Below are 22113 nucleotides of genomic sequence, written 5' to 3' on the forward strand. Positions count from 1 at the left end.
CTGGGCTGTCTCTGGTTCTGGGATGGGGAGAACTGATTTTCCGCTAACCTGAGTGAGACTGACCAGGGGCAGCCGGAACAGACTCTGTTCTCTTAATCAAAGAGGTTCCTGAAACTTCCTTGCTGAAGGGGTGCCTAACCTCCCACACTGCTGCTTGCCCAGTTCTCTCATGAAATAGGTTCTCGGTTTTCAAAGGGAGAGGGGGAGACACTGCCAGTGAGTGCTTTGCTCAGAAAACCGTGGGGTTTCTTCTCCCACTTTTCCTAAATTCCTCCTGCTTTCACTTAAACTAAAGGATTTTGTTTCCAGAAGCTTTTCACTTTAGCTTTTTCCTCTCTGACTCGATTTCTCAGTCACGTGCCTCACCTGGTCTTTCAAAGAAGATGACGCTGATCTTAGGTCTCTCTGATTTTAAGATGAACAGAAATCAGCAAAAGGAAAAAAAAAAAAAGCACTGCACATCTGTCCGACCCCTGCCTTACTCTCGCAGCCCAGGGACTGCCCCCAGCTCTGCTGTTTGAATAACCTCTGGATGTGTGACCCACCCCCCCATCCCCAGCTTAAGTTTGAACTCCAGAACAAATATTTGTCCTGTTTTGGAACAAAGTTTGAGAGCTCTCTTCTTCTCTTTTCTCTCAATTTTCTTTTTGAAAACCAACTGTACGGCTCTGCTGTCCCTCTGATCGTGGTTCAGGGAGCAGTGGGCTCCTCCCAGACCTGGCGCTGGAGAGCTGGGCAGAGCAACCTAGCACGATGAAGGGGGTCGTGTGCTTTCTCGTCTGCTTCCTCCTTTCTGAATCACAGGGCTTCGAAATCCCCACTAATGGACTTTCAGAAGTAAGTACTTCCAGAAGACTTCCTTGCTGTCGGCCCCAAAGGTTAGCTTGGTAAATAACCTGTTACCTGTTGCTATTCAAGGACAGCATTCTGTGTGGAATGGAAATTCATGAAAAAATTAATCTGAGTAGACGTGTTCACTATTATAATTACTGGAACCTGTATTTACCCTTTTTTTGATTCAATATTTGTATATATTGGAAAATGATCACCACAATGTCTTTAATATCTCTCACCATACATAGTTACAGTTTTTTTCCCCTTGTGATAAGGATTTTTAACTTTTTATTTTATATGGAGTACATTTGATTACCAATGTTATGATAGTTTGAGGCATACATCAGGGTGATTCAATTATACATGTATCTATTCTTTTCCAAATTCTTTTCCCATTTAGGTTGTTGTATAAAATTGAGCAGAGTTCCCTGTGCTGTACAGTAGGACCCTGTTGGTTATCTGTTTTAAATATAGCCATGTGTCCATGTCAGTCCCAAACTCCCTAACTATGCCTTCCCCCCGGGTAACCATAAGTTCTGGAACATATATTTACCCTTTAGAGCATTAACAGGTTTTGCATGAGAACCAAGTTCACAGCCCGACCCCATAGTGTACCATTTACGAAGTACAGCTGCCCCCTCCTTATCTAAAAAATTGGGGATAATAATTGATCTAACCCAAAGGGTTGTTGTAAGAATTAAGTGACATATGTAAACTACCCAGCACAGTGCAAACCTGGGGAAGAACTTAATAATTATTAGCTCTCATAACTCTTATTATGAAATATCATTATCACTCTTTTACTTAAGAGTATATAGAAAAGTCATTTTCAAAGCACTCTGTTTGTCATATCTAAGTGAAAATGATTTCCAAATTAAGGACACTTAATATTCCTGTTAAAGGGGAAGATTGGGTAAATGGACGGGCAGAGTGTAGGAATTACTCCTGGGGAGCTCCAGGTCCTCACTTAAAACCGTTGATCATCCCCAACGTATTGAAAGTCTTGGACTGAAAGTCATACAAGAGCTTTTTTTTTTTTTTTTTAATTTATTTGTTTACTTTTGGCTGCGTTGGGTCTTTGTTGCTGCTGCCTGCGGGCTTTCTCTAGTTGCGGCGAGCGGGAGCTTCTCTTCGTTGCGGTGCGCGGGCTTCTCATTGCGGTGACTTCTCTTGTTGCAGAGCACGGGCTCTAAGTGTGTGGGCTTCAGTAGTTATGGCTCGCGGGCTCTAGAGCACAGGCTTAGTATTTGTGGCTCATGGGCTTTGTTGCTCCACGGGGTGGGTGGGGTCTTCCCGGACCAGGGCTTCAACCCGTGTCCCCTGCATTGGCAGGCGGATTCTTAACCACTGCGCCACCAGGGAAGCCCCAAGAGCTATTCTGATGCCAGAAAAGCAGCATGTATTCTGGGAATATCCTAGAAGGCGCAGCTGCTTGTGCTACTTACAGAATGGATTACCTACAAAGATGCCAAAGAACAGGATGGCATATTTGCAAGAAAAAAAAATCACCCTGTCTGCCTAGAAACTATCATATTTTCTAACACTTTAAAAACTACCAGAGTATGTTGGAAATCTCATTGACGAAGCCAGGAGTTGGAGGCAAGATATCCAAATGTGTTTGTGCTTTTTCAGTCACTTACTGGCATTCCTTTCACATCGCCATTTCTAACTCAATGGATAATGGTCCACATTTACCTAGTAAGACACCTCTGATGCCCCCAAGATCTACCCAGTACTTCTGCCAGGCACCTACCTGATCATTGGGCTACTGCAACCCCTACTTGGATATCCCATCATCTATAGGCAAACTCAGAAATGAACTCCTGCCTCCCCAAATTTGGAGATACTAACTCTCATTTACTCACCTCTGAGACGTAACTGGCAAACAAATATATTAAAGAAATCATTGTAGGGACTTCCCCTGGTGGCACAGTGGTTAAGAATCCACCTGCCAGTGCAGGGGACACAGGTTCGAGCCCTGGTCCGGGAAGATCCCACATGCCACGGAGCAACTAAACCCGTGCACCACAACTACTGAGCCTGTGCTCTAGAGCCCGCAAGCCACAACTACTGAAGCCCGAGTGCTATAGGGCCCACATGCTGCAAGTAGTGAGCCCATGTACTACAACTACTGAAGCCTGCATGCCTAGAGCCCGTGCTCCGCAACAAGAGAAGCCACCACAATGAGAAGCCCACACACTGCAATGAAGAGTAACCCCTGCTCTCCGCAACTAGAGAGAGAAAAAAAAAAAAATCATTGTAACAGACACAGAAAACAAACTTAACAGTTCCAAAGGGAAAAGGGGGGAAGGATAAATTAGGGATTTGGGATTAGCAGATACACACTACTCTATATAAAATAGATAAATGGCAAGGACCTACTGTATATATAGCGCAGGGAACTCTACTCAATACTCTGTAATAACCTGTATGGGAAAAGATAGTGAAAAAGAATAGATTATATGTATATCTATAGCTGAATCACTTTGCTGTACACCTGAAACATTGTAAATCCACTATACTTCAATTTTAAAAAAAGAAATCATTGTATGAAAAAATGAGATTGCCCAGAGATATAGAAAACAAGGCAAAATAATATATTGAATACAGTACCTTATGCCTGTCACCAGCTCCCTGTTTTATGTTGATAGAAATAAACATCCTAAATTCTTTTTTAAGTTTGCAGAATATGGAGACCTTGTGGAACTGGCCCCAGGCAAATTTCAGTTTGTGCCAGAGAACCGGAGGTACCAGGTACAGTAAACCTCAGTTCCAAAAGGGAAAATAAGTGAAAGAGATCATGATTGAAGAAATAAGTAAAGGGTTGAGATGATTTTTGCTACATTTTCTCAAGAGCATGTTTTTTTTATCAGCAAAGAGTCTGGTGGTTTTGCACCCAGGGGAAACACTATCCAGCTGAAATAAAGGGAAGCCTCCACATGGCTGTCTGTTCATCTTCAAACTGTAATGGTCACCTTGGTCCCTTAGAGAATACATTGCTATGTGTTTTCTTCAAAGTTTAAGATTATGGGATAGTTTTACTGCTTTGTATGGAAGAATTTCCTCATAGGACACTTCCTATTGGGGCCATCCATGCTCTCCTACTTAGTCACGGTCCCTACTGTCTCGGGGAGTTGCTCAGAGAGCACAGGGGACCTGACCATGCTGGCAGTCTCCTCCCGGATGCCAGCAACAGCACAGACAAAATGCTCTAACTCATGGGGTGAGTTCTCCAGGGGGCCAAGAAGGGTTTGGCTTCTCCCATGTAGAGCCCAGGTGCTAAAAAAGGAGGTATTTGTGTAAGCTGACCTATGACATCTTTTGTGCGGGTATGAATTTTTGACCTGCTGCAAGTCCAGGCTGTTTGTAGACCGATAATATTAAAACCCAATAGGCAAGTCCTCACGCCAGTGTCTTCATCTAAAAGGGAAAACATCATCGTTAGGAATTGCATTCAAGAAGTCCAAAAGACCCACAGACATAGAAAACAAACTTAGGATTACCAAAGGGGAAAGGGGGAGAGGGATAAATTAGGAAGTTGATTAACAGATACACACTACTATATATAAAACAGATAACCAGGACATCCCTGGTGGTCCGGTGGTTAGGACTCCACGCTTCCACTGCAGGGGGCACAGGTTCGATCCCTGGTTGGGGAACTAAGATCATGCAAGCCGCATAGCACGGCCAAAAAATAAATAAAATTAAATAGATAACCAACAAGGACTTACTGTATGGCACAGAGAACTATACTCAGTATTTTGTAATAAACTATAAGGGAAAAGTATCTGAAAAAGAATAGTTATATATGTAGGTATAACCTAATCACTTTGCTGTACACCTGAAACTAACACTAAACTAACACTGCTTCCCTGGTGGCACAGTGGTTAAGAATCCGCCTGCCAATGCAGGGGACACAGGTTCGAGCTCTGGTCCCAGAAGATCCCACATACCGCGGAGCAGCTAAGCCCGTGCGCCAGAGCTGCTGAACCTGAGCTCTAGAGCCCGTGAGCCACAACTACTGAAACCAGCAAGCCACAACTACTGAAGCCCGCGCGCCTAGAGCCAGTGCTCCGCAACAAGAGAAGCCACCACAGTGAGAAGGCTGTGTGCAGCAACGAAGACCCAGTGCAGCCAAAAATAAATAAATAAACTATGCTCCAATTAAAAACAGTCTAGAAGAAGGCAGTCGCTGGCCTCGCTATGTCACATAATACCCCCTAAAATTTCAACTCACCCCAAATCAAGCAAGCAAAGCTAATGTCCCACACCTTAATTATTCCTTTAAAATCCATCTGACATTAAAGGTTCACCCATCACTCTAAAGCCAGTCAGTTTTCCATGCCCACAGGACAGTCATTCACGTGGATACAGTAAGTCCCTTACATATGAGTGAGTTCCGTTCCGAGAGCACGTTCAGCAAGTTCGTTCGTAAGCGTGACAAAGTTAGCCTAGGTACCCAACTAACACAATCGGCTATAAACCTACGGTAATAGGTTTATAATACTTCTCACACAAATAATGCATAAAAAACAAACACAAAAAATAAAACTTTTTAAATAATTTTTTTAAGTTTAATTTTTTAAATTAATTTATTATTTTTGGCTGTGTTGGGTCTTCGTTGTGGTGCGTAGGCTTCCCATTGCCGTGACTTCTCTTGTGGAGCACGGGCTCTAGGTGCGCGGCCTTCAGCAGTTGTGGCACATGGGCCCAGTAGTTGTGGCTCGTGGGCTCTAGAGCACAGGCTCCGTAGTTGTGGCACATGGGCTTAGTTGATCCACGGCACGTGGGATCCTCCCAGACCAGGGCTTGAACCCATGTCCCCTGCACTGGCAGGCGGACTCCCAACCACTGCGCCACCAGGAAGTCCCAAGAAAACATGTTTAATCTTACAGTACAGTACCTGGAAAAGTACACTAGTACAGTACAACAGCTGGCGTAAAGGGGATGGCATCGAGTGAACAGGCAAGGAGAGTTATCGCCTGGAGGAGGGAGAGGAGGTGGGAGATGGTAGAGCTGAAGGACCGTCAGAAGTAGGAGACAGAGGGCAAGCTGCAATTTCACTCACGCCTGACGTTGATGGAATGCACGTTCGCATCTTCAAAAGTTCGCAACTTGACGGTTCGTATGTAGGGGACTTACTGTAATTCTCTAACATAGCGGTTGAGTACAGAATTTTCCACCGTGCTTGACTCAGGGGCTACACCAAGGAGGAAACGCATCCAAGTCTCTGCTCCCATGTAGCTTCATCTAGTGGAAGAGACAGACATGCCTTCCAACTGCCTGGCTTTGAAGAAAGGCTCTGCTGCTGAGAAAACAATCAGACAAATAGGGTAAAGGTGATCTGTGCTACTCAGATTAAGTTTGGTTGAACATTTTCATTCGAAAACATAGGTTTTAGCATTGTATCAAAGGATGGTGGGCATGCAACCAAACAGTGACTGAGACATTTGTTCACAGAAACACACCAGTGGGAAAATAGCATTCAAGAATATTTGATAATTATGTCTTGGTTCCAGTGAATGAATTATAGCTCAGCACTGAAGGAAAAAGTATCTTTTGAGGAAAGAGTTTTTGCCCTCAAGGTAGTAAGCAACACGCTTCTGAAGAATGATTATCCAACTTCCTTTCACAGAGGAGTGTTTCTGGAGAATCTGGAGAAATGATGGTAAGTTTACTTTGATTTTGTTAAAAATTGATGTCTGAATGACTCTTCTGTTACCTATTATCGAGAAATCAATACGGGTGCCTCCTTTGTCTTCATCACTGAGAATGTTTACCTGACTTTCGAAATACCCCCTTCCCCAGTTCTGTTTGGAAGTGTGTCTAAAATTCAGCATGAAAGGGTGCAGTTTGTATGCAGCCGGGAGAGCTGTCCCCAGGAGTGAAAATGTCCCTTCTCTTTACTTTCGCAAGTTTTGACAACATTGTAGGTGTTTTTGGAATAAAAACTGTGTATTTATTCCAACAGAACAGTTTTGATTTAAAATAGGACACCTAACAGCTTTGGAGGGAAAGCCGTGAGTGTGGAAAAAGCACTCTCAAACATGAAATGGCCCGATTCCCTGAGATGTTCGGAGTAGAGCTTCCTGTGGCAAGAAAACATCAAGAGGAAGGGGTTCCCTGGGCTTCCTGCTCTGAACTGATAGCAACTGTGAGAAGCTCTGGGTTAAGGGGGAAGAAGGACAAACAACGTAGCCTGGGTTTTATCTCAGCTTGAGGTGGGCTGGATGTTAATGTGTTGAAAGGTTTAATCTTGGATGACAAAGTTTAGGGATATGACACCTAGTATTGAAATAAGCAAAAGCTTTCGGAGAAAAAAGCAAAACCTAGTCAGTCACATCACTGCCATAATCCTGACTGTTTAGAGTCACCTCCTAAAAGATGTGCGTTTGCAGTACTTTGTCTTTGAGCATACGGATACTGGAACTGCCTTAAGTCAGTAGAGAAGGATTGGGATTAGGGGTCCCGAGTACTGGACCAGTAACTGCATCAAAACGCCCTCTGCAAGGTATTCTGTTCTTTGCTCACATCCATCAGCATTCTCATATTTTGTTTTAATTTGGGAAAGGACAAGAGGACTGCAAGAAGGTGAAATTACAATAGATCAGGTTGAAGAAGGTAGGTGGCAGTGTGGGGCTTTGGGGACCACATGTGTCTTCCACCCCACCGTACCCCTGGTAGTGCCCAGGTCCCCTTCCAACGCTGCAGTCCTGCATCCTTCCTTCCCTCTGGCCCTGCATTCGAAGTTATTTCCTGCACTTTCGTAATCCAAACTTGCTTCCCCACAACCATTTTCTCCTCGTATTCTAACCTTTAAAATCATTTTTAATAGCCTCATAGCGCTTGAAAGGCATCTCAAGATATCTCAGACCTTTTGTTATTAAATTGTATTTATTTTAATTTCATATTTCCTCTGACTTTTTTATTTTTATTGCTATTTAATTTATGACTTTGCTTTTTTTAATCTTTGATCTGTTTGGTTCTGAAAAGGGCACGTTAAAGTTTACTAATGACAAAAAAAAAAAAAAAAAAGAAGATATCTCAGGCTTCTGCCTGAGGGGTATTCCAAGAAGTTAGGAGAATGCTTAGTAATACCTGAGTTGTATGCTTACCGGTGTCTTAGAATTGTTTGTAATCCAGTGGACCAATGTTAGCATTGAATACGTAGTGAAGTTCTGTGTCATTTTTCTCTGAGTGCAGTTGTATTTTCTTGCCAATTACAGGAAGATGTTGATCAAGTGACTCTTTATAGCTACAAAGTCCGGTCTACTATCACTTCCCGAATGGCCAACACTGTCATCCAGGCCAAAGTGGTGAACCACTCCCCACAGCCTCAGGATGTCGTGTTCGATGTGCAGATTCCCAGAGGAGCCTTCATCTCCAACTTCTCCATGTGAGTGACTCTTGTGCAGAACCAGACACTGGATATGCTCTGCTCGCAGAATCGAACCCCGTCACAGTTAGGATGGACCTTAATGGCCACCTATTCCAGTGGTTCTCGCTTTCAGAGCTGTGGACCCCCTGGACATCAAGAGTCATCTTGGGCTGGGTCCCAGTATTTTGCTTCTGTTCAGAGTAACAATTTGTGAAGCACTTGCTTTTCTTTTCTAATAAATTAAAGCATCCTTAAGCCTATCTCTGTGGTAACAACCTCCCACTTACTTGGGGAGAGAAAAATATATGGAGTTGCCCTGGGTTACAGGAAACCGTATATGAGTGTGTAGGAGGTTGCAGGTCAGCATCATCTATCACATGTTTCTTTACGGGGAAAAAAAAAGTGGAGAACCGCTGATTAAATCCAGTCACGTGTCCAGTGCTTGAATTCCTCTGTGTAGCCGCTGACTAGTGAGAATTATCCAGGCTTGACTTGAATATCTCCTTAATGATGAACTCACTACTTTCCAAGGCAATTCACTCAGTGGTTGGCAGCGCTTAGAATTATTTCTGCCACTTAATTGAAATCCGTTCCATTTCCTACTCAATGACTCTAGTTCTATTCACAAAAGAACTTTAAAAAAATTCCCTACAAAATGCATACTGAAATGTTCAAGGATGAGATGGTCAGCTATCTGAGATTGGCTTCAGAATAAATGAGGTGGAAGGAGGGGGTATAGACAATGGAGGTTGGCTGAGTATTGATAATGGTGTAACTCAGTGATGGTTTCATGGAGGTGTCTTACATTATTCTGTTTTTTTGTATACTTAAAGATTTCCGTAATCAAAAAATTTTAAACCACCCAAATAGTGAAGGCCAGTTATTTTGTTCCCACCCTGAGGCTTCATTCATCAAGGGTAAACTTTCCCTGTTCTGCCAATAGAGGAATAAATAAAATAAAAGGTTCAAATACCAAGCACTTTGGCTTCTAAAAATGGCAGAGCCATTTTAATTATATTTTCTAAACAAAACAAAGGTGAGGGGAACAAAAGGCAATTTGTAACTGGGAATTGGACTTACTGGAATTGGAATTCATGGATTTTGAATCCTTCAAATTGTCTGAGAAATTTATTTCCAAAGAAAAATTTTTTTAGTCAGCCTTTTCTAAAAAGCAAATGTAGAAGGAAAAGCTTTTATGTAGTGGTATTATATGACACTGTCTAAAAAATTATATTAAAACTAGTTTAATAAATTCTTACTTTTAAACTATATGACTAGATATTCCAGGTGTCTCATCTTTCTGTTTTCCTTCATTCTTTCCCTTCGTCCCCATCTCATTCCTTAGAAGATTTGAGGTGATGAAAGACAGAATTGTGAAATATATGTTTATTTTGATCTCTCTGTACTCCCGGCTGAATGTATAAATCAGAGAAGATAGCTCCTTACATCACCACAATTTAATATGAACCACACAGACCTCCATCTCCAGTCAAAAAACTTCTCCTGCCTATTTATCAAGGTTCCAAATATTCCACCATTAGAGATTATTTCCTTTTGTCATAAAGACTTTTTGGTCTTCGAACCTTAGCATGACTTGATGGAAATAGTGCCGACCTGGGCACTCGGGGTCCAGTTCTAGCTCTGCCCCTGAGCAAGTGTGTGACCTCAAGCAGGTCGCTTGACTCCTTGGCTCTGATTTCTCTCACCCACAGAGGTGAACCAAGCGTGCTCAACAAGCATGCTGTTGGCATTTGGGACAGGAAACTCCATCTCACGTTGCAGAATGTCTAGCACTCTTGGGGTCGTCCCATAATGCCAGTAGCCCTTCTCAGTCATCAGAACAGCCAAAAATTTCTCCATGCACTTGGAGAGAGATGCTGGGGAGAGATGCTGCCCACTTGAAGGCCAGATGTTCCATTTGGCTTCTAAAATTCTGTCATTCGACTGCTCCAGCTAACCATTATTGGGACGGATTAGGTGACGGCCAGCTAAGAGACAAGAGGTGACATGAGCACACAGAGGTCCCCGAGAGAGATGTTGGAGAGATAAACACAAACTGTGCAAAGAGATTGACAAGCACCTTTCTTCATCTTTCTTTGCTCTTTTCCACCCTCACAGGAGACCGTAATGCCTCCAGGCCACCCCAGATCCTTAACACACAGGAGAATGATCTTATAAACCAAAAGTCAGCCAGATAACTAGTGACTTATCAGTCACCAATCCTAGGCACATTTGTCATTCCAAAGGGATGCACGAGAGAAAAACCCTTAATCTGAAGGGTGAAACTGGAAACTGAAGAAACATTTTTAAAAACATTTATATTGGAGTATAGTTGGTTTACAACGTTGCGTTAATTTCAGGTGTACATATACATGCATCTGTTCTTTTCCAAATTCTTTTCCCATCTATGTTATCACAGAATATTGAGTAGAGTTCCCTGTGCTATACAGTAGGTCCTTGTTGGTTATCTAATTATATGCAGTAGTGTGTATGTGATAATCCCAGTCTCCTAATTTACCTCTCCCCTTCCACGTTTCCCCTTTGGTAACCATCGGTTTGTTCTTTAAGTCGGTGAGTTTCTTTCTGTTTTGTAAATAAGTTCACTTGTATCATTTTCTTTAGATTCCACATATGAGCGATATCATACGATATCTGTCTTTCTCTGTCCAACTTCCTTCACTTAGTATGATCATCTCTAGGTCCACCCATGTTGCTGCAAATGGCATTATTTTATTCTTCTTTATGCTGAGTAGTATTCCATTGTATATATGTACCGCATCTTGTTGATCCATTCCTCTGTCGATGGACACTTAGGTTGCTTCCATGTGTTGGCCTTTGTAAATAGTGCTGCTATAAACGTTAGGAAGAAACATCTTAAACACTACAATATGCGAGAGGAAGTTTTTAGGATGGGAGCCCACCTCACCTCTCTTAATCACACTATCAGATAAAGGAACTCCTGTGAAATATGCAAACGTCTCCGTGTTTCCTGCAGGTTCAAAATGATAATTAAATAATTCATTAAGTCCACCTGGTTGGGCTGTTGGCTTGTTGTTTGTTTGTTGTGCTAAGACTACTATTTGGACCAACTGTAGGCCCTCTGTCATTTTTTAGGACTGTGGATGGCACGACATTTACTAGTTCTGTTAAGGAGAAAACGGTGGGCCGAGCCCTCTACTCGCAGGCCAGAGCAAAAGGCAAAATGGCTGGATTGGTGAGGTAAGCGGGGGGGTCCTCATCCACTGCTGCCCCCACTCAACCCCAAAACCAGCCTCCAAGAAGGCACAGAACCTCATCCTCAGGCGACAGAGTTAGGTATCTCCGTTCCTGTTTCCCTAAGGCCTCCTGCAACACATGAGTTTTGGATGATCTCACACGTGTTAGCCTTACATAGCTTGCCTTGCATGTAGATGGCTGTCCTGTCACTAAACACTGATTCCCAGCAGAGTACAGAGAGGAACTACAGAAATATTGGTGATCGGGGCTTCCCTGGTGGCGCAGTGGTTGAGAGTCCGCCTGCCGATGCAGGGGACGCGGGTTCGTGCCCCGGTCCGGGAGGATCCCACATGCCGTGGAGCGGCTGGGCCTGTGAGCCACGGCCACTGAGCCTGCGCGTCTGGAGCCTGTGCTCCGCAACGGGAGAGGCCACAACAGTGAGAGGCCCGCGTACCAAAAAAAAAAAAAAAAGAAAAAAAGAAATATTGGTGATCTTGTTACAGCACCACATGACACAGAAAGAAAGGTTTGGAATTTGTCTTAATGATCTTCTTGGCCTATTTTTATGGGGTGGCACCTTTTTCAGCACAGTTACTTAGTTTAGATTCTGTTTATTTTTTTCCCCTTATGGTCTTTAAATAAGACACTGGAAATGCCACGCCACCCTCAGAGAGGCAGCCTCTTCCACCAGAAATGTCAGAGGAATGTTCACTGATCCCCACACTCCGTATCTAAGCCGCCCTCAGATCCTGCCATCTTCTTTTCTTCATCTCATTCTCCTCGTCCAGACGCCCAAATTTCCCCTTAGCTGAAGTTCTTTTCATTTCATTCATGTGTTCATTCATTCAGAAAAATGCACTGAACGTTAACACTGTACCCAGCTCTGTCAAAGGTGACGGCAACACTGCAACAAACACCGTCAGGCCAGTGGAGGCGATGGCCACGGAACGGACAGTGTATAGGTGACTATAACATATAGATGACCATAACATATATAGCATATAGGTGACTATAATATATATATCATATAGGTGACTGTAATATGTATAATATTTAGGTGACTGTAATACATATAACATACAGGTGACTATAATATATATAACCTATAGGTGACTATAATATATATAACAGATGACTGTAATATATATAACAGGTGACTGTAATATATATAATATATAGGTGACTATAACATATATACCATATAGGTGCCTACAGTGTATATATATATATATATATATATATATATATATATATATATATATATATATTATATAGGTAAGTGTAATATATATAATATATAATGGGGTAATATATAATGGTATAATGTGCTAATGTAGAGATGGTACAAAACCCTATGGGAGTTCCAAGTACCAAGTGAACAGTTCTGTCCGGGGGTCCAGATCATCACAGAAGACTCGATGTTTGAGCTGAGCCCAAAGAGATTAATAGAATTCAGCCAGGAGAAGGGACAGGAGAAATTCCAAGCCAGGGAACATCTCCAGCATGCCTCCAGGTTAATAAGTGCTTTAAGTATCATTCTGCCGTCTTTACCCATCACTTTGACCACATCATCCATCCATTTATTATTTCTTCATTCCACAAATATTTATTTGCAGCAGAAACTCCTCCAGGTACTGCGGATACAGCAGAGAACACGGAGCTCGCATTGTAGCCTGCCCTCCCCCACCCAGATACATCAGGCCTCTCACCCCACTCTCTACTCCTAAGCTCTGTACCCGGCCGTGCTCATCTTTTTCTTCAGCTGCCCTGTATCCCAAGCTCACTTCTTCATGGTACTTCCCTGATCCCAAACGATCCGGTTATGCATGGTCTCACCTTGCTTATTTAGCTGTTTAATTTGTTTTTTAATCACCCACTGTTTCTCCTAATGCTCAAATCTCCCTCATTTGACAATGTTTTCTCTTTAAAACCATAAACACCTCAAGATTAATGATCACGTTGGACTTGGTGTGTATGGGACTAAATAAGGCATCAGTGCTGGAAATACACATTCAATTTGTTGAAATAATGGATGTCTTCTTTCTGAAGACTTTCAAAATATAAAGAATCTCTAGAATGAGTCTCAAAAGCAGTAGAGGAAAGGCATGCTGTCTTTGGAATCATCTAAACTTGGGTTTGAGTTCCTACCGTACAACTGACTCACCATGTGGTCTGGAGCGATTACTTACCCTTTGTGAGCCTCATCTGTCATCATTTGATAACTGAGGGTATTGGGATCCAGCTTGCCGAGCTGCTATAATAGCAATGATATGTGTGTCCAGTTCCTGGCACATAATAGGTGATCAATAACTAGTAGCTCTTTGCAGATGACACTCAAATCTGTAAGAAGCTCTGGAAGAAAAAGATCAGGTAGGAGAGGAGAAGAAAATTCCAGGCTGGTGGAATGAAATTTATCTAGAAGTTGCAGTTACCTCTACTGTACCTACCATTCATTCTTCTGAACAGTGAGCAGGTTGCTAGCCCAGGGAAGCCCGACTGCCCTCTGCGTAGGTTCTGCCTGTGATGACTCACGTGGGGGGCTCGCACCTGTAGGAGCAGAGCCCTCGATATGGAGAACTTCAAAACCGAAGTGAACATTGCCCCCGGAGCCAAGGTGCAGTTTGAACTTCATTACCAGGAAGTGAAGTGGAGGAAGCTGGGGTCCTACGAGCACAGGCTCCACCTGCAGCCAGGACGACTGGCCAAGCACCTGGAGGTGAGCCCATCCCTCTACGGCTCTGTCCCTCATCTGTGCTTTCTGCCTGTCCCCACTCTTTGTGGTGTTCCATGCCACTCGACACTGCAGGTCAGGGTGGCGTGCAGAAAGGATTCTGGGTTTGGAGTCAACCAGGCCACTTCCTTGCAGATTTCAATGCCAGCTCATCTCCTTATTAGCTGTGTCAGTTTCCTGTGGCCTGTTGGAACAAATGACCACACGCTGGGTGGCTGAGAACAACAGAAATGTCTTCTCACACAGTTCTGGAGGATGGAAGTCTGAAATCAACTTGTTGGCAGGGCTACGTGCCTAAAGGCTGCCAGGGAGAGTCTATTCTTGCTTCTCCTGGTATCTGGAAGCTGCTGGCATTCCTTGACTTGTGGCCACATCACTCTAATCTCTGCCCCCCTGGTCACGTCACCAGGGTGTGACCTGTTCTGAGTGTCTTCTGAGTGTCTCGAGTCTCCCTCTGCCTTGCTCTCGTAAGAACACTTGTCGTTGGCTTTAGGGCCCATTGGGTAGTACAGGATGATCTCATCTCAAGATCCTTTATTGCATCTGCAAAGACCCCTTTTCCAAATCAGATAGTAGTCACAGCTTTCAGGGATTTGATGTAGACATGTCTTGGGGGGGAGCTCCATTTAACCCACTACACTGACCTTCCACATGGGACAAGCTATCCTGAGCCTCAATTTTCTCACCTGTGAAAAGGGTACTACAACGTTCTTAGACTCCTTGGTTACAAGTGAGATGAGCTTATGGAAGTAGGTGGCAAATGATAGCAGCTCAGTGGAGGCTGAGGTAGTCGTCTTCATCTGCTCCACGTTCCCCGCATTGCACTCCAACTCCCTTCACCTCGAGAGCAGTGCCTGCGGCAGGGCATTGGCTACCAATTTGAACTCACCTCTGCTGTAATCTTCACCTCTTGCCGTGAGAACTGAGCTGCTCTTTTCTTGGTTCGAATCTTATTGACATCACATGACCACTTGTGTAAGAGGCAGAGCAGAACTGGAAGAAACCCAGGGAAGTGCACAGTTCGACCTGCTCTCCATTTGACACATAGGAAGGTGAAGCAGACAGGTTGTAATTTGCCCATTGATGTAGGAGATTCAAGGGGATGAATGAATGGATCATGGTAACATTCTCATTCCATTCTTATTTCTAAATAAGAATAGAATGGGGATTTCCCTGGTGGTCCAATGGTTAAGACTCTGTGCTCCCAATGCTGGGGGCCCAGGTTCGATCCCTGGTCAGGAAACTAGATCCTACATGCCGCAACTAAAAGATCCCGCATGCTGCAACTAAGACCTGGTGCAACCAAATAAATAAATAAGAATGGAATGGAATAGAGTAGATGAGGGGAATTAAATTCCAGAGAAATGAAGCAATAGAAGGGGAATACTAGGTTGCCCAAAAGGTCTTCAGCCTACATGGTGAGATGCATTGTGTCACACAGAATTTAAAGAACTTGCAGAAGTGATGCTGGAGCCATGCTGGGTCATCTTTGGGAAATCCTGAAGATGAGAAGAACAGCAGAGGACTTAGTAAGTGTACTTCTTGCTCAATCTTGAAATATTTTAATGCTTTGAGTAATTTCTTTCCCACCTCTAGGTAGATGTGTGGATTATTGAACCTCAGGGAATGAGATTTCTTCATGTTCCGGACACGTTTGATGGGCATTTTGATGGAGTTCCCGTCGTATCTAAAGGACACCAGAAGGTACCACAAGCATTGATGTTACAGAGTCTAAGTGGCCACTTAGACTTTGCTCCTGGGTTCTGCTCTCCTCCTCTGCTCTGGGGGATAGAAAAGCCCAGGTGCTGAGCTGAGGGAACTATATGAAGGAACAGTGACTCCTGAGCAAAGTCTAGGGTCTCCCACAGGATATACAGAATAATATTACGGATTGTTTCATTGCATTTTGACCAGAGTCTGTTCCTTTTGGAGGTCCTGTCCCATTTCCCCCAGGTAATTTCACTTTAGCAGTAGCTTAAAGACAGTTTTCACAGGGACTTGAAAACCACTGGTCCAGTAGTTAAGACTCTGCGCTTCCACTGCAGGGGTGCGGGTTTGATCCCTGGTTGGGGAACTAAGATCCTGCATGCTGCGTGGTGCAGCCACAAAAAGACAGTTTTCACATAATACACAGTGGATTTTCATTAATCACAGCAAGAAATACTCAGCCTAATTCTCTCTGCCTTAATGGCCAATAGTAACCACCTCTGGAGGGATCGAAGTCCTGTAAGAACCTTTCACCAGCTCTTTCTAGAGCTGGTAGCTGTTTCTTCCATGGGGGGAAAGGGAGGAATTCTTTGAATCTCTTATAAAGGACTGAAACCAGGCCAGCAGCACCGCAGGCTGTTAGACGCCCCCCTCACATGCTGTGGCACCATCCCTTGCATCAACAACGGGACCACCGATGCTGCCCGGATGCAGAATGGCCCTGGACCTCCACCTGTGTGCACGAGAAGGTGCAGCTGTCAACTCCTCACCTGGAGGTGGGGGGGGGGGGCGAGACCAGGCTGTGACACTACTGTTCTTTCCAGGCACACATCACCTTCAAGCCCACGGTAGCACAACAAAGAAAATGTTCCAACTGCTCTGAGACTGCGGTAGACGGTGAGCTCGTGGTGATGTATGATGTGAACAGAGAGGAGAAAGTCGGTGAGCTTCAGGTGGGTGAAAACAGACTCTGGGAGAGTGGCCCCGCCAAAGCCAAAGAACTGGTTTTTGTTGAATAACGCCCCCTTCCCCCCACCCACGAATAAACCTCTTTGGCCTCTGGGTAGTTCCCAGCTGCCCAGACGAGTGTCAAGGCTGCAGACAAGGGACTAAAAGCATATTTCTCTAAGTGTCGCCGAGCATTTTATGTCAAGATAACTGAATAAAGGTCATTGGGCCTCATGCCTTTGTCCCAGGAAGGTACGTCTAGGCCTCGAATGAAGAACCATAGGAAGTCACAAAATGGGAATTTTCGATAACCTTCCAAGGCCCTTTGCAATGAGATGATCAAAGAAAGCACAGAGATTATGTTCCCTGTGAGATTTCTTGAGCATTTCCCTTTCCTCTTTTGTCACGTCTTAGATGTGTGTGCATATTTCCCTGTGCTAAAGTAATGAGGCCTTAGTAGCCAAGAGCCTGTGCTTCTCTCCAGGGATGGGGGGTGTGTCGGGAAGTGTCCACAGCTACACACCTGACAGCTGGACACTGTAATGTCCTGGGGGAAGCAACCAAAGGGCAGTGGAAAGAGAATGAGGTGAGCCAGTCTTTAGCACCTACAAGAGAAGATGGGGTGGGGGGGGGAATCAGGAATCCAGCCCCTCCCATTAACTTCTAGAACAACCCAGACTCCCCAGGGTGCACATCAAGGTCCTTCATGGTCTGCCCGGTGGGTTCTCTGCCCTAACTACTTGAATTCATCGTGCTGAACCACTTATGGAGCCCTAAGTGTGCCGAGGGCCGCACTGTCTGGAAGTCTCTTCCCCGGCCTGGCCCCCACCCCCCAGCTCAGTCCAACCCCGACGCTGGCAGCCTAACTGCAAACTCATGAACCCACGTTCAAGTCCAGTGTAGATGCCCTTTCCCTGGGGAAGACGCCCTTGCCTGACTTAGATGCACCGCCACTGGGGGTGTTCTTGGAGCCTTTTATTTTTCCTGATCACGGACTTAACAACCTGTGCTGCAAATTGCCTCTTTATTTGTCTGGGTCCTTCATCGCCCGCGAGCCTCAGGAGAGCAGGGACTCTTCCTGATTCACTGTCGGTGAGCAGGGTGCCTGGGACGGAGGCTCTCGATGAAGACTGGGTGGGGTGGAAGGAGTGGAGGGAAATAGCCTAGGAGGTGAACTGCTGAGAAGGCTCAGACCTTCGCAGGGAAGGACAGAGTGGGAGCAGGAAGGAGAAAGGAGAAGCAGGGGGACACCAAGCCTCTGTTCTCTCCTGTCCCCTGTGAGCACCCCTCTCCTCTCTCAGTCCTCAGACCCTTGTCTTCCTACATTCCAAACATTGCTAATGGTTTGGCTCACAAATGTGTTCTGGTTTCCCAGGTATTTAATGGATATTTTGTCCACTTCTTTGCTCCTGAGAACATGGACCCAATTCCCAAAAACATCCTCTTTGTCATCGACGTTAGTGGCTCAATGTGGGGAATAAAAATGAAACAGGTAAGTACCCCTGGTGGGCAGTGGTACCTGGGGCTCCCTACCTTTTCTGGTCCTCTCCTGATGATGCAATTGTTCAAGTCCCCTTCCCACAGGGCTTGTCTCAGCTCAGGCTGTTGACAAAGTCACACAGACTGGGTGGCTTCTGAACAGCAGAAATTTATTCAAAACTCACCTTTTTGAAAACTTTCGTGTCAGTATAACCTCTTCTCACTCTACTCACTCTTCTGCGTCATATTCTTTTGGTTCTTCTGCATATAACACTTTAATACCTTGCCATTGTTCATGAATAACTTTGACACCACTGTATGCATTTATTTTCTAATTATGCTGTAATTCCTTGAGGGTGGCCATCCTGTCTCACATCTTCCAGTTCAAAGTTCAACATAGGCTTATTCAGTGTTAATGGTATAGATGCAATTCTAAACAAACAAGGAAATGTCTTATTTTATTCATCAATCTATCCATCCAGCCAATTTGAACCACCAACTAACCATTCATTCATTCAACAACCATTTCTGACCACCCAAGTGTTCACTACTGTTCTAGGATCCAAAAGACAGAAAAGACATGGCCCTGCCCACTGTGCTTCTACCCCGGTACCCAGGTCTCAACAGTGGTGTTTTTGACAGTTTGGGCTGGCTGATCCTTTGTTGTGGGGACCACGCTATACGTTGTAGGATGTTTAGCAGCATCCCTGGCCGCTATCCACTAGATGCCAATGACACCCACCCTTCCAGTCATGACAATCGAAAATGTCTTCAGACGTTGTCAAATATCCCCTGGGGAGAAAATTACCCTCAGTTGAGAACCACGGCTCTAATACAAGAGTTTTTTCACCCCTCCCTCCCTCCCTCCCTTCCTTCCTTCCTTCCTTCCCTCACTTAACAAGTATTTATGAAGCACCCACTATGTGTCGGGCGCTTAGTTCATCACCGAAGTCTGAGATGACTATTACACACCCAAGCGAACATATTAAGCAGGCTGTTGGCTCTACAGGTCTGGTGCTCAGAGGTGAGACATTAAGATAGACACTTTGGAGCCACCAGTATGCAGAAGGTATTCACAGCCATGAGACCAGGTGAGAACGCCAAGGAGTAAGTGTAGATAAGAGAAGAAAACCAAGAGTCAAACTTACACTATTCCAATAATTAGAATAATCTGGGGAGAAGACGAGGAACCAGCAAAGAAGAAAAAGTAGCCAACGAAAGAAGAAGAAAACCAAGAGTGTCCAAGGCTCTGGAAGAAGACAAGGAAGTTATATTAGGAGAGAGATGTGACCAGTTGGTCCAAATGCTGCTCAGATTGAGTCTGATAAGATGAGAATAGTCCACCGGATTTCACTGCAACCTTGACGAGCGACGTTTCAGTGGAGGGATGATGGTGAAAACCTGAATGGAATGTATTTCAGAAGAAGATTTGGAGACAGTATGTTTAGACAGTTCTTTCAAGGAATTTTATTGCAAAGGGAAGCTGAGAAATGGGTACATTATGAGGTTTTTTAAGGAATGAGAAATGATAGCATGTTACTCTGTTTATGGAAATGTACCAACAGAGGGAAATTCAAGATGCAGGAGAGGCAAACGGCAGTTGCTAGAGCCATGTCCTTCAGTAGACGAGAGAGAATGCCATCTAGGTCACATGTGGATGGATTTGCATTAGGCGGAAATACAACTACCGGTTCTTCTACATTACCAGGCAGGAAGGAAAAGTTTATGGGTACAAGTACTGGCAGGTGGGATTTTATGGTGGTGGGAGTTGTGGGAGTTTTCTTCTGATTGCTTGCATTTCTCAGTGAAGTAGGAATCCAGGTCATCAGCTGAGACAGGAGAGGGGGGTGTTGGTGGTTTGAAGGGGAAGGAGACAGGAAGCAATAATTACGTGGTAGTGGATGAGAAGGCTGAGTAGATGCACTTGAGAAATACATTTGATTCTCAGACACCACAAAGGGGCCACCTGAGGCTCATAATCCTTAACTTAAAGTCAAGCTAGTGAGACTGGTCATGCATGACAAAATAAGACAGTAAAAGTTTAAGTATCAAAATACAGACAATACATGTTCAGAATACAGGAGAGGTAGATCTGTGTTGACTCAAGTGGATTTATATGGTTTTCTGGAAAAATTACAGCTTGAGCCACTACTTGAAAGATGACTAGGATGAATTCTTGGTCTTCCTCATTTCATCTTAGGCTTAGAGCTTATGTATTAAGACCCTTCTCTATTCTCTCTCAAAACAGACAGTGGAAGCGATGAAGACCATATTGGATGATCTACGCGCTGAAGACCATTTCTCCATGGTTGATTTCAACCACAATGTTCGAACCTGGAGAAACGATTTAGTCTCAGCTACTAAAACACAGATTGCAGATGCCAAGAATTACATTCACAAAATCCAGCCCAGTGGAGGTAAGTAGGTTTAGCCCACAGCCCAGTGAGAAACTCCCATAGGATTCAAATCTTGGTTCACTTAAGAAATATGATTCCCTACCCCAGTGGTCTTTGCCCAGTCTGCAGTGGTCTGCTTTAAATAATACATTTATTATTAAACAATGAATACTATGGTCATGGTGAAAGCATAATTCATACCCCATCCCACACACGTTTTTAACCATTCCATCCTCAGAAAAGGGTGTCAGTAAGTGATACTAGCCTTCTTATGACTCGCATAGCAAGAGGAAGACAAATACCGTATAATATCACTAAGATATGACACAAATGAACTTATCTATGAAACAGAAACAGACTCACAGACATAGAGAACAAGCTTGTGGTTACCAAGGGTGACAGGGACGTGGGGGAGAGATGGACTGGGAGTTTGGGATTAGCAGATGCAAACTAGTATATACAGGATGGATAAACAACAAGGGCCTACTGTATAGCACAGGGAACTATATTCAATATCCTGAGATAAACCATCATGGAAAAGAATATGAAAAAGGAACGTATATATATGTATAACTGAATCACTTTGCTGTAAAGCAGAAATTAACACAACATTGTAAATCAACTAAACTTCAATTTAAAAAAAAAGAAAAAAATCACATATCATAACACATAATTGTTTACAGGACAGTGTCCAAGTATGTCAGCAAGGCTGAATTAGGTAACTTCAGTTTGGTGGTTAACAAAATGACTGGTGCTTTGAAAGGGTTAATTCATCTCTAAGGGAACCATTGACTACAAAGTGAATATTTTATTCCACTGGGGGATCTGGACCAGCCTGGTCAAAATTTAGAAGGCAATCGAATGATTTGGGTACTGAATAAACTATACATGAGTCATCACCAAACAGATGAACCTGAACCCAAGACGTGATTGTTTCTGTGGAAAGTAAGAGTGTGTAACAGAACAGCACATTCTACGGCTTTCACAGGGACGAATATCAACGAAGCACTGCTGCGGGCCATCTTTATTTTGAATGAAGCCAATAACTTGGGACTGTTGGACCCCAACGCGGTCTCGCTGATCATTTTGGTGTCTGACGGCGATCCGACAGTAGGCGAGTATCATTTACATTTTTAGTGATAAATATTTTTACTCTTGTTGCTTGGGAGCGTGATTTGCTCAAAATGGGAACTCAGATGCATTTGCCTGAGTGTCTAAGCCATTTTAAAGCCGTGCTTCCTGAAAGAAGGGTTCTTTTGACCCTGAAGCATTCACTCCACTTAAAGCAGTCCCTGGACGTTTGGGGGGAGGACGCTCTTGAATGCCTCAGTTTCACCTCCTCAGCGTGGGGAAACTTGAATTTGAGTCACATGCTGTGAGGATTGCTGATACATACTAGTGCAGTGTGTTTATTTCCTCAGCGT

At 44.1% G+C, this 22113-nt stretch overlaps 1 protein-coding gene across 2 annotated transcripts in view; it reads left to right on the forward strand.

Annotated features, from left to right (window-relative positions):
• The first annotated feature begins 643 nt into the window (after positions 1-643).
• ITIH2 (inter-alpha-trypsin inhibitor heavy chain 2) overlaps positions 644-22113 on the forward strand; it is a 37625-nt gene continuing 16155 nt past the window's right edge. Inside the window, exons 1-11 of one of the 2 annotated variants that reach the window (XM_065870965.1) lie at positions 644-837; positions 3514-3588; positions 6470-6502; positions 8061-8230; positions 11327-11431; positions 13982-14144; positions 15756-15863; positions 16691-16819; positions 18190-18306; positions 20542-20710; positions 21678-21803. In XM_065870965.1, the coding sequence (XP_065727037.1) occupies positions 754-837; positions 3514-3588; positions 6470-6502; positions 8061-8230; positions 11327-11431; positions 13982-14144; positions 15756-15863; positions 16691-16819; positions 18190-18306; positions 20542-20710; positions 21678-21803 (1279 nt within the window). In that variant the 5' untranslated portion in view covers positions 644-753. The remainder of the gene's footprint in view (positions 838-3513; positions 3589-6469; positions 6503-8060; positions 8231-11326; positions 11432-13981; positions 14145-15755; positions 15864-16690; positions 16820-18189; positions 18307-20541; positions 20711-21677; positions 21804-22113) is intronic. The other variant, XM_065870966.1, reaches the window with a different exon arrangement.

Source organism: Phocoena phocoena, chromosome 2 (genome assembly GCF_963924675.1).
Source record: "Phocoena phocoena chromosome 2, mPhoPho1.1, whole genome shotgun sequence".
Lineage (NCBI taxonomy): Eukaryota > Metazoa > Chordata > Mammalia > Artiodactyla > Phocoenidae > Phocoena > Phocoena phocoena.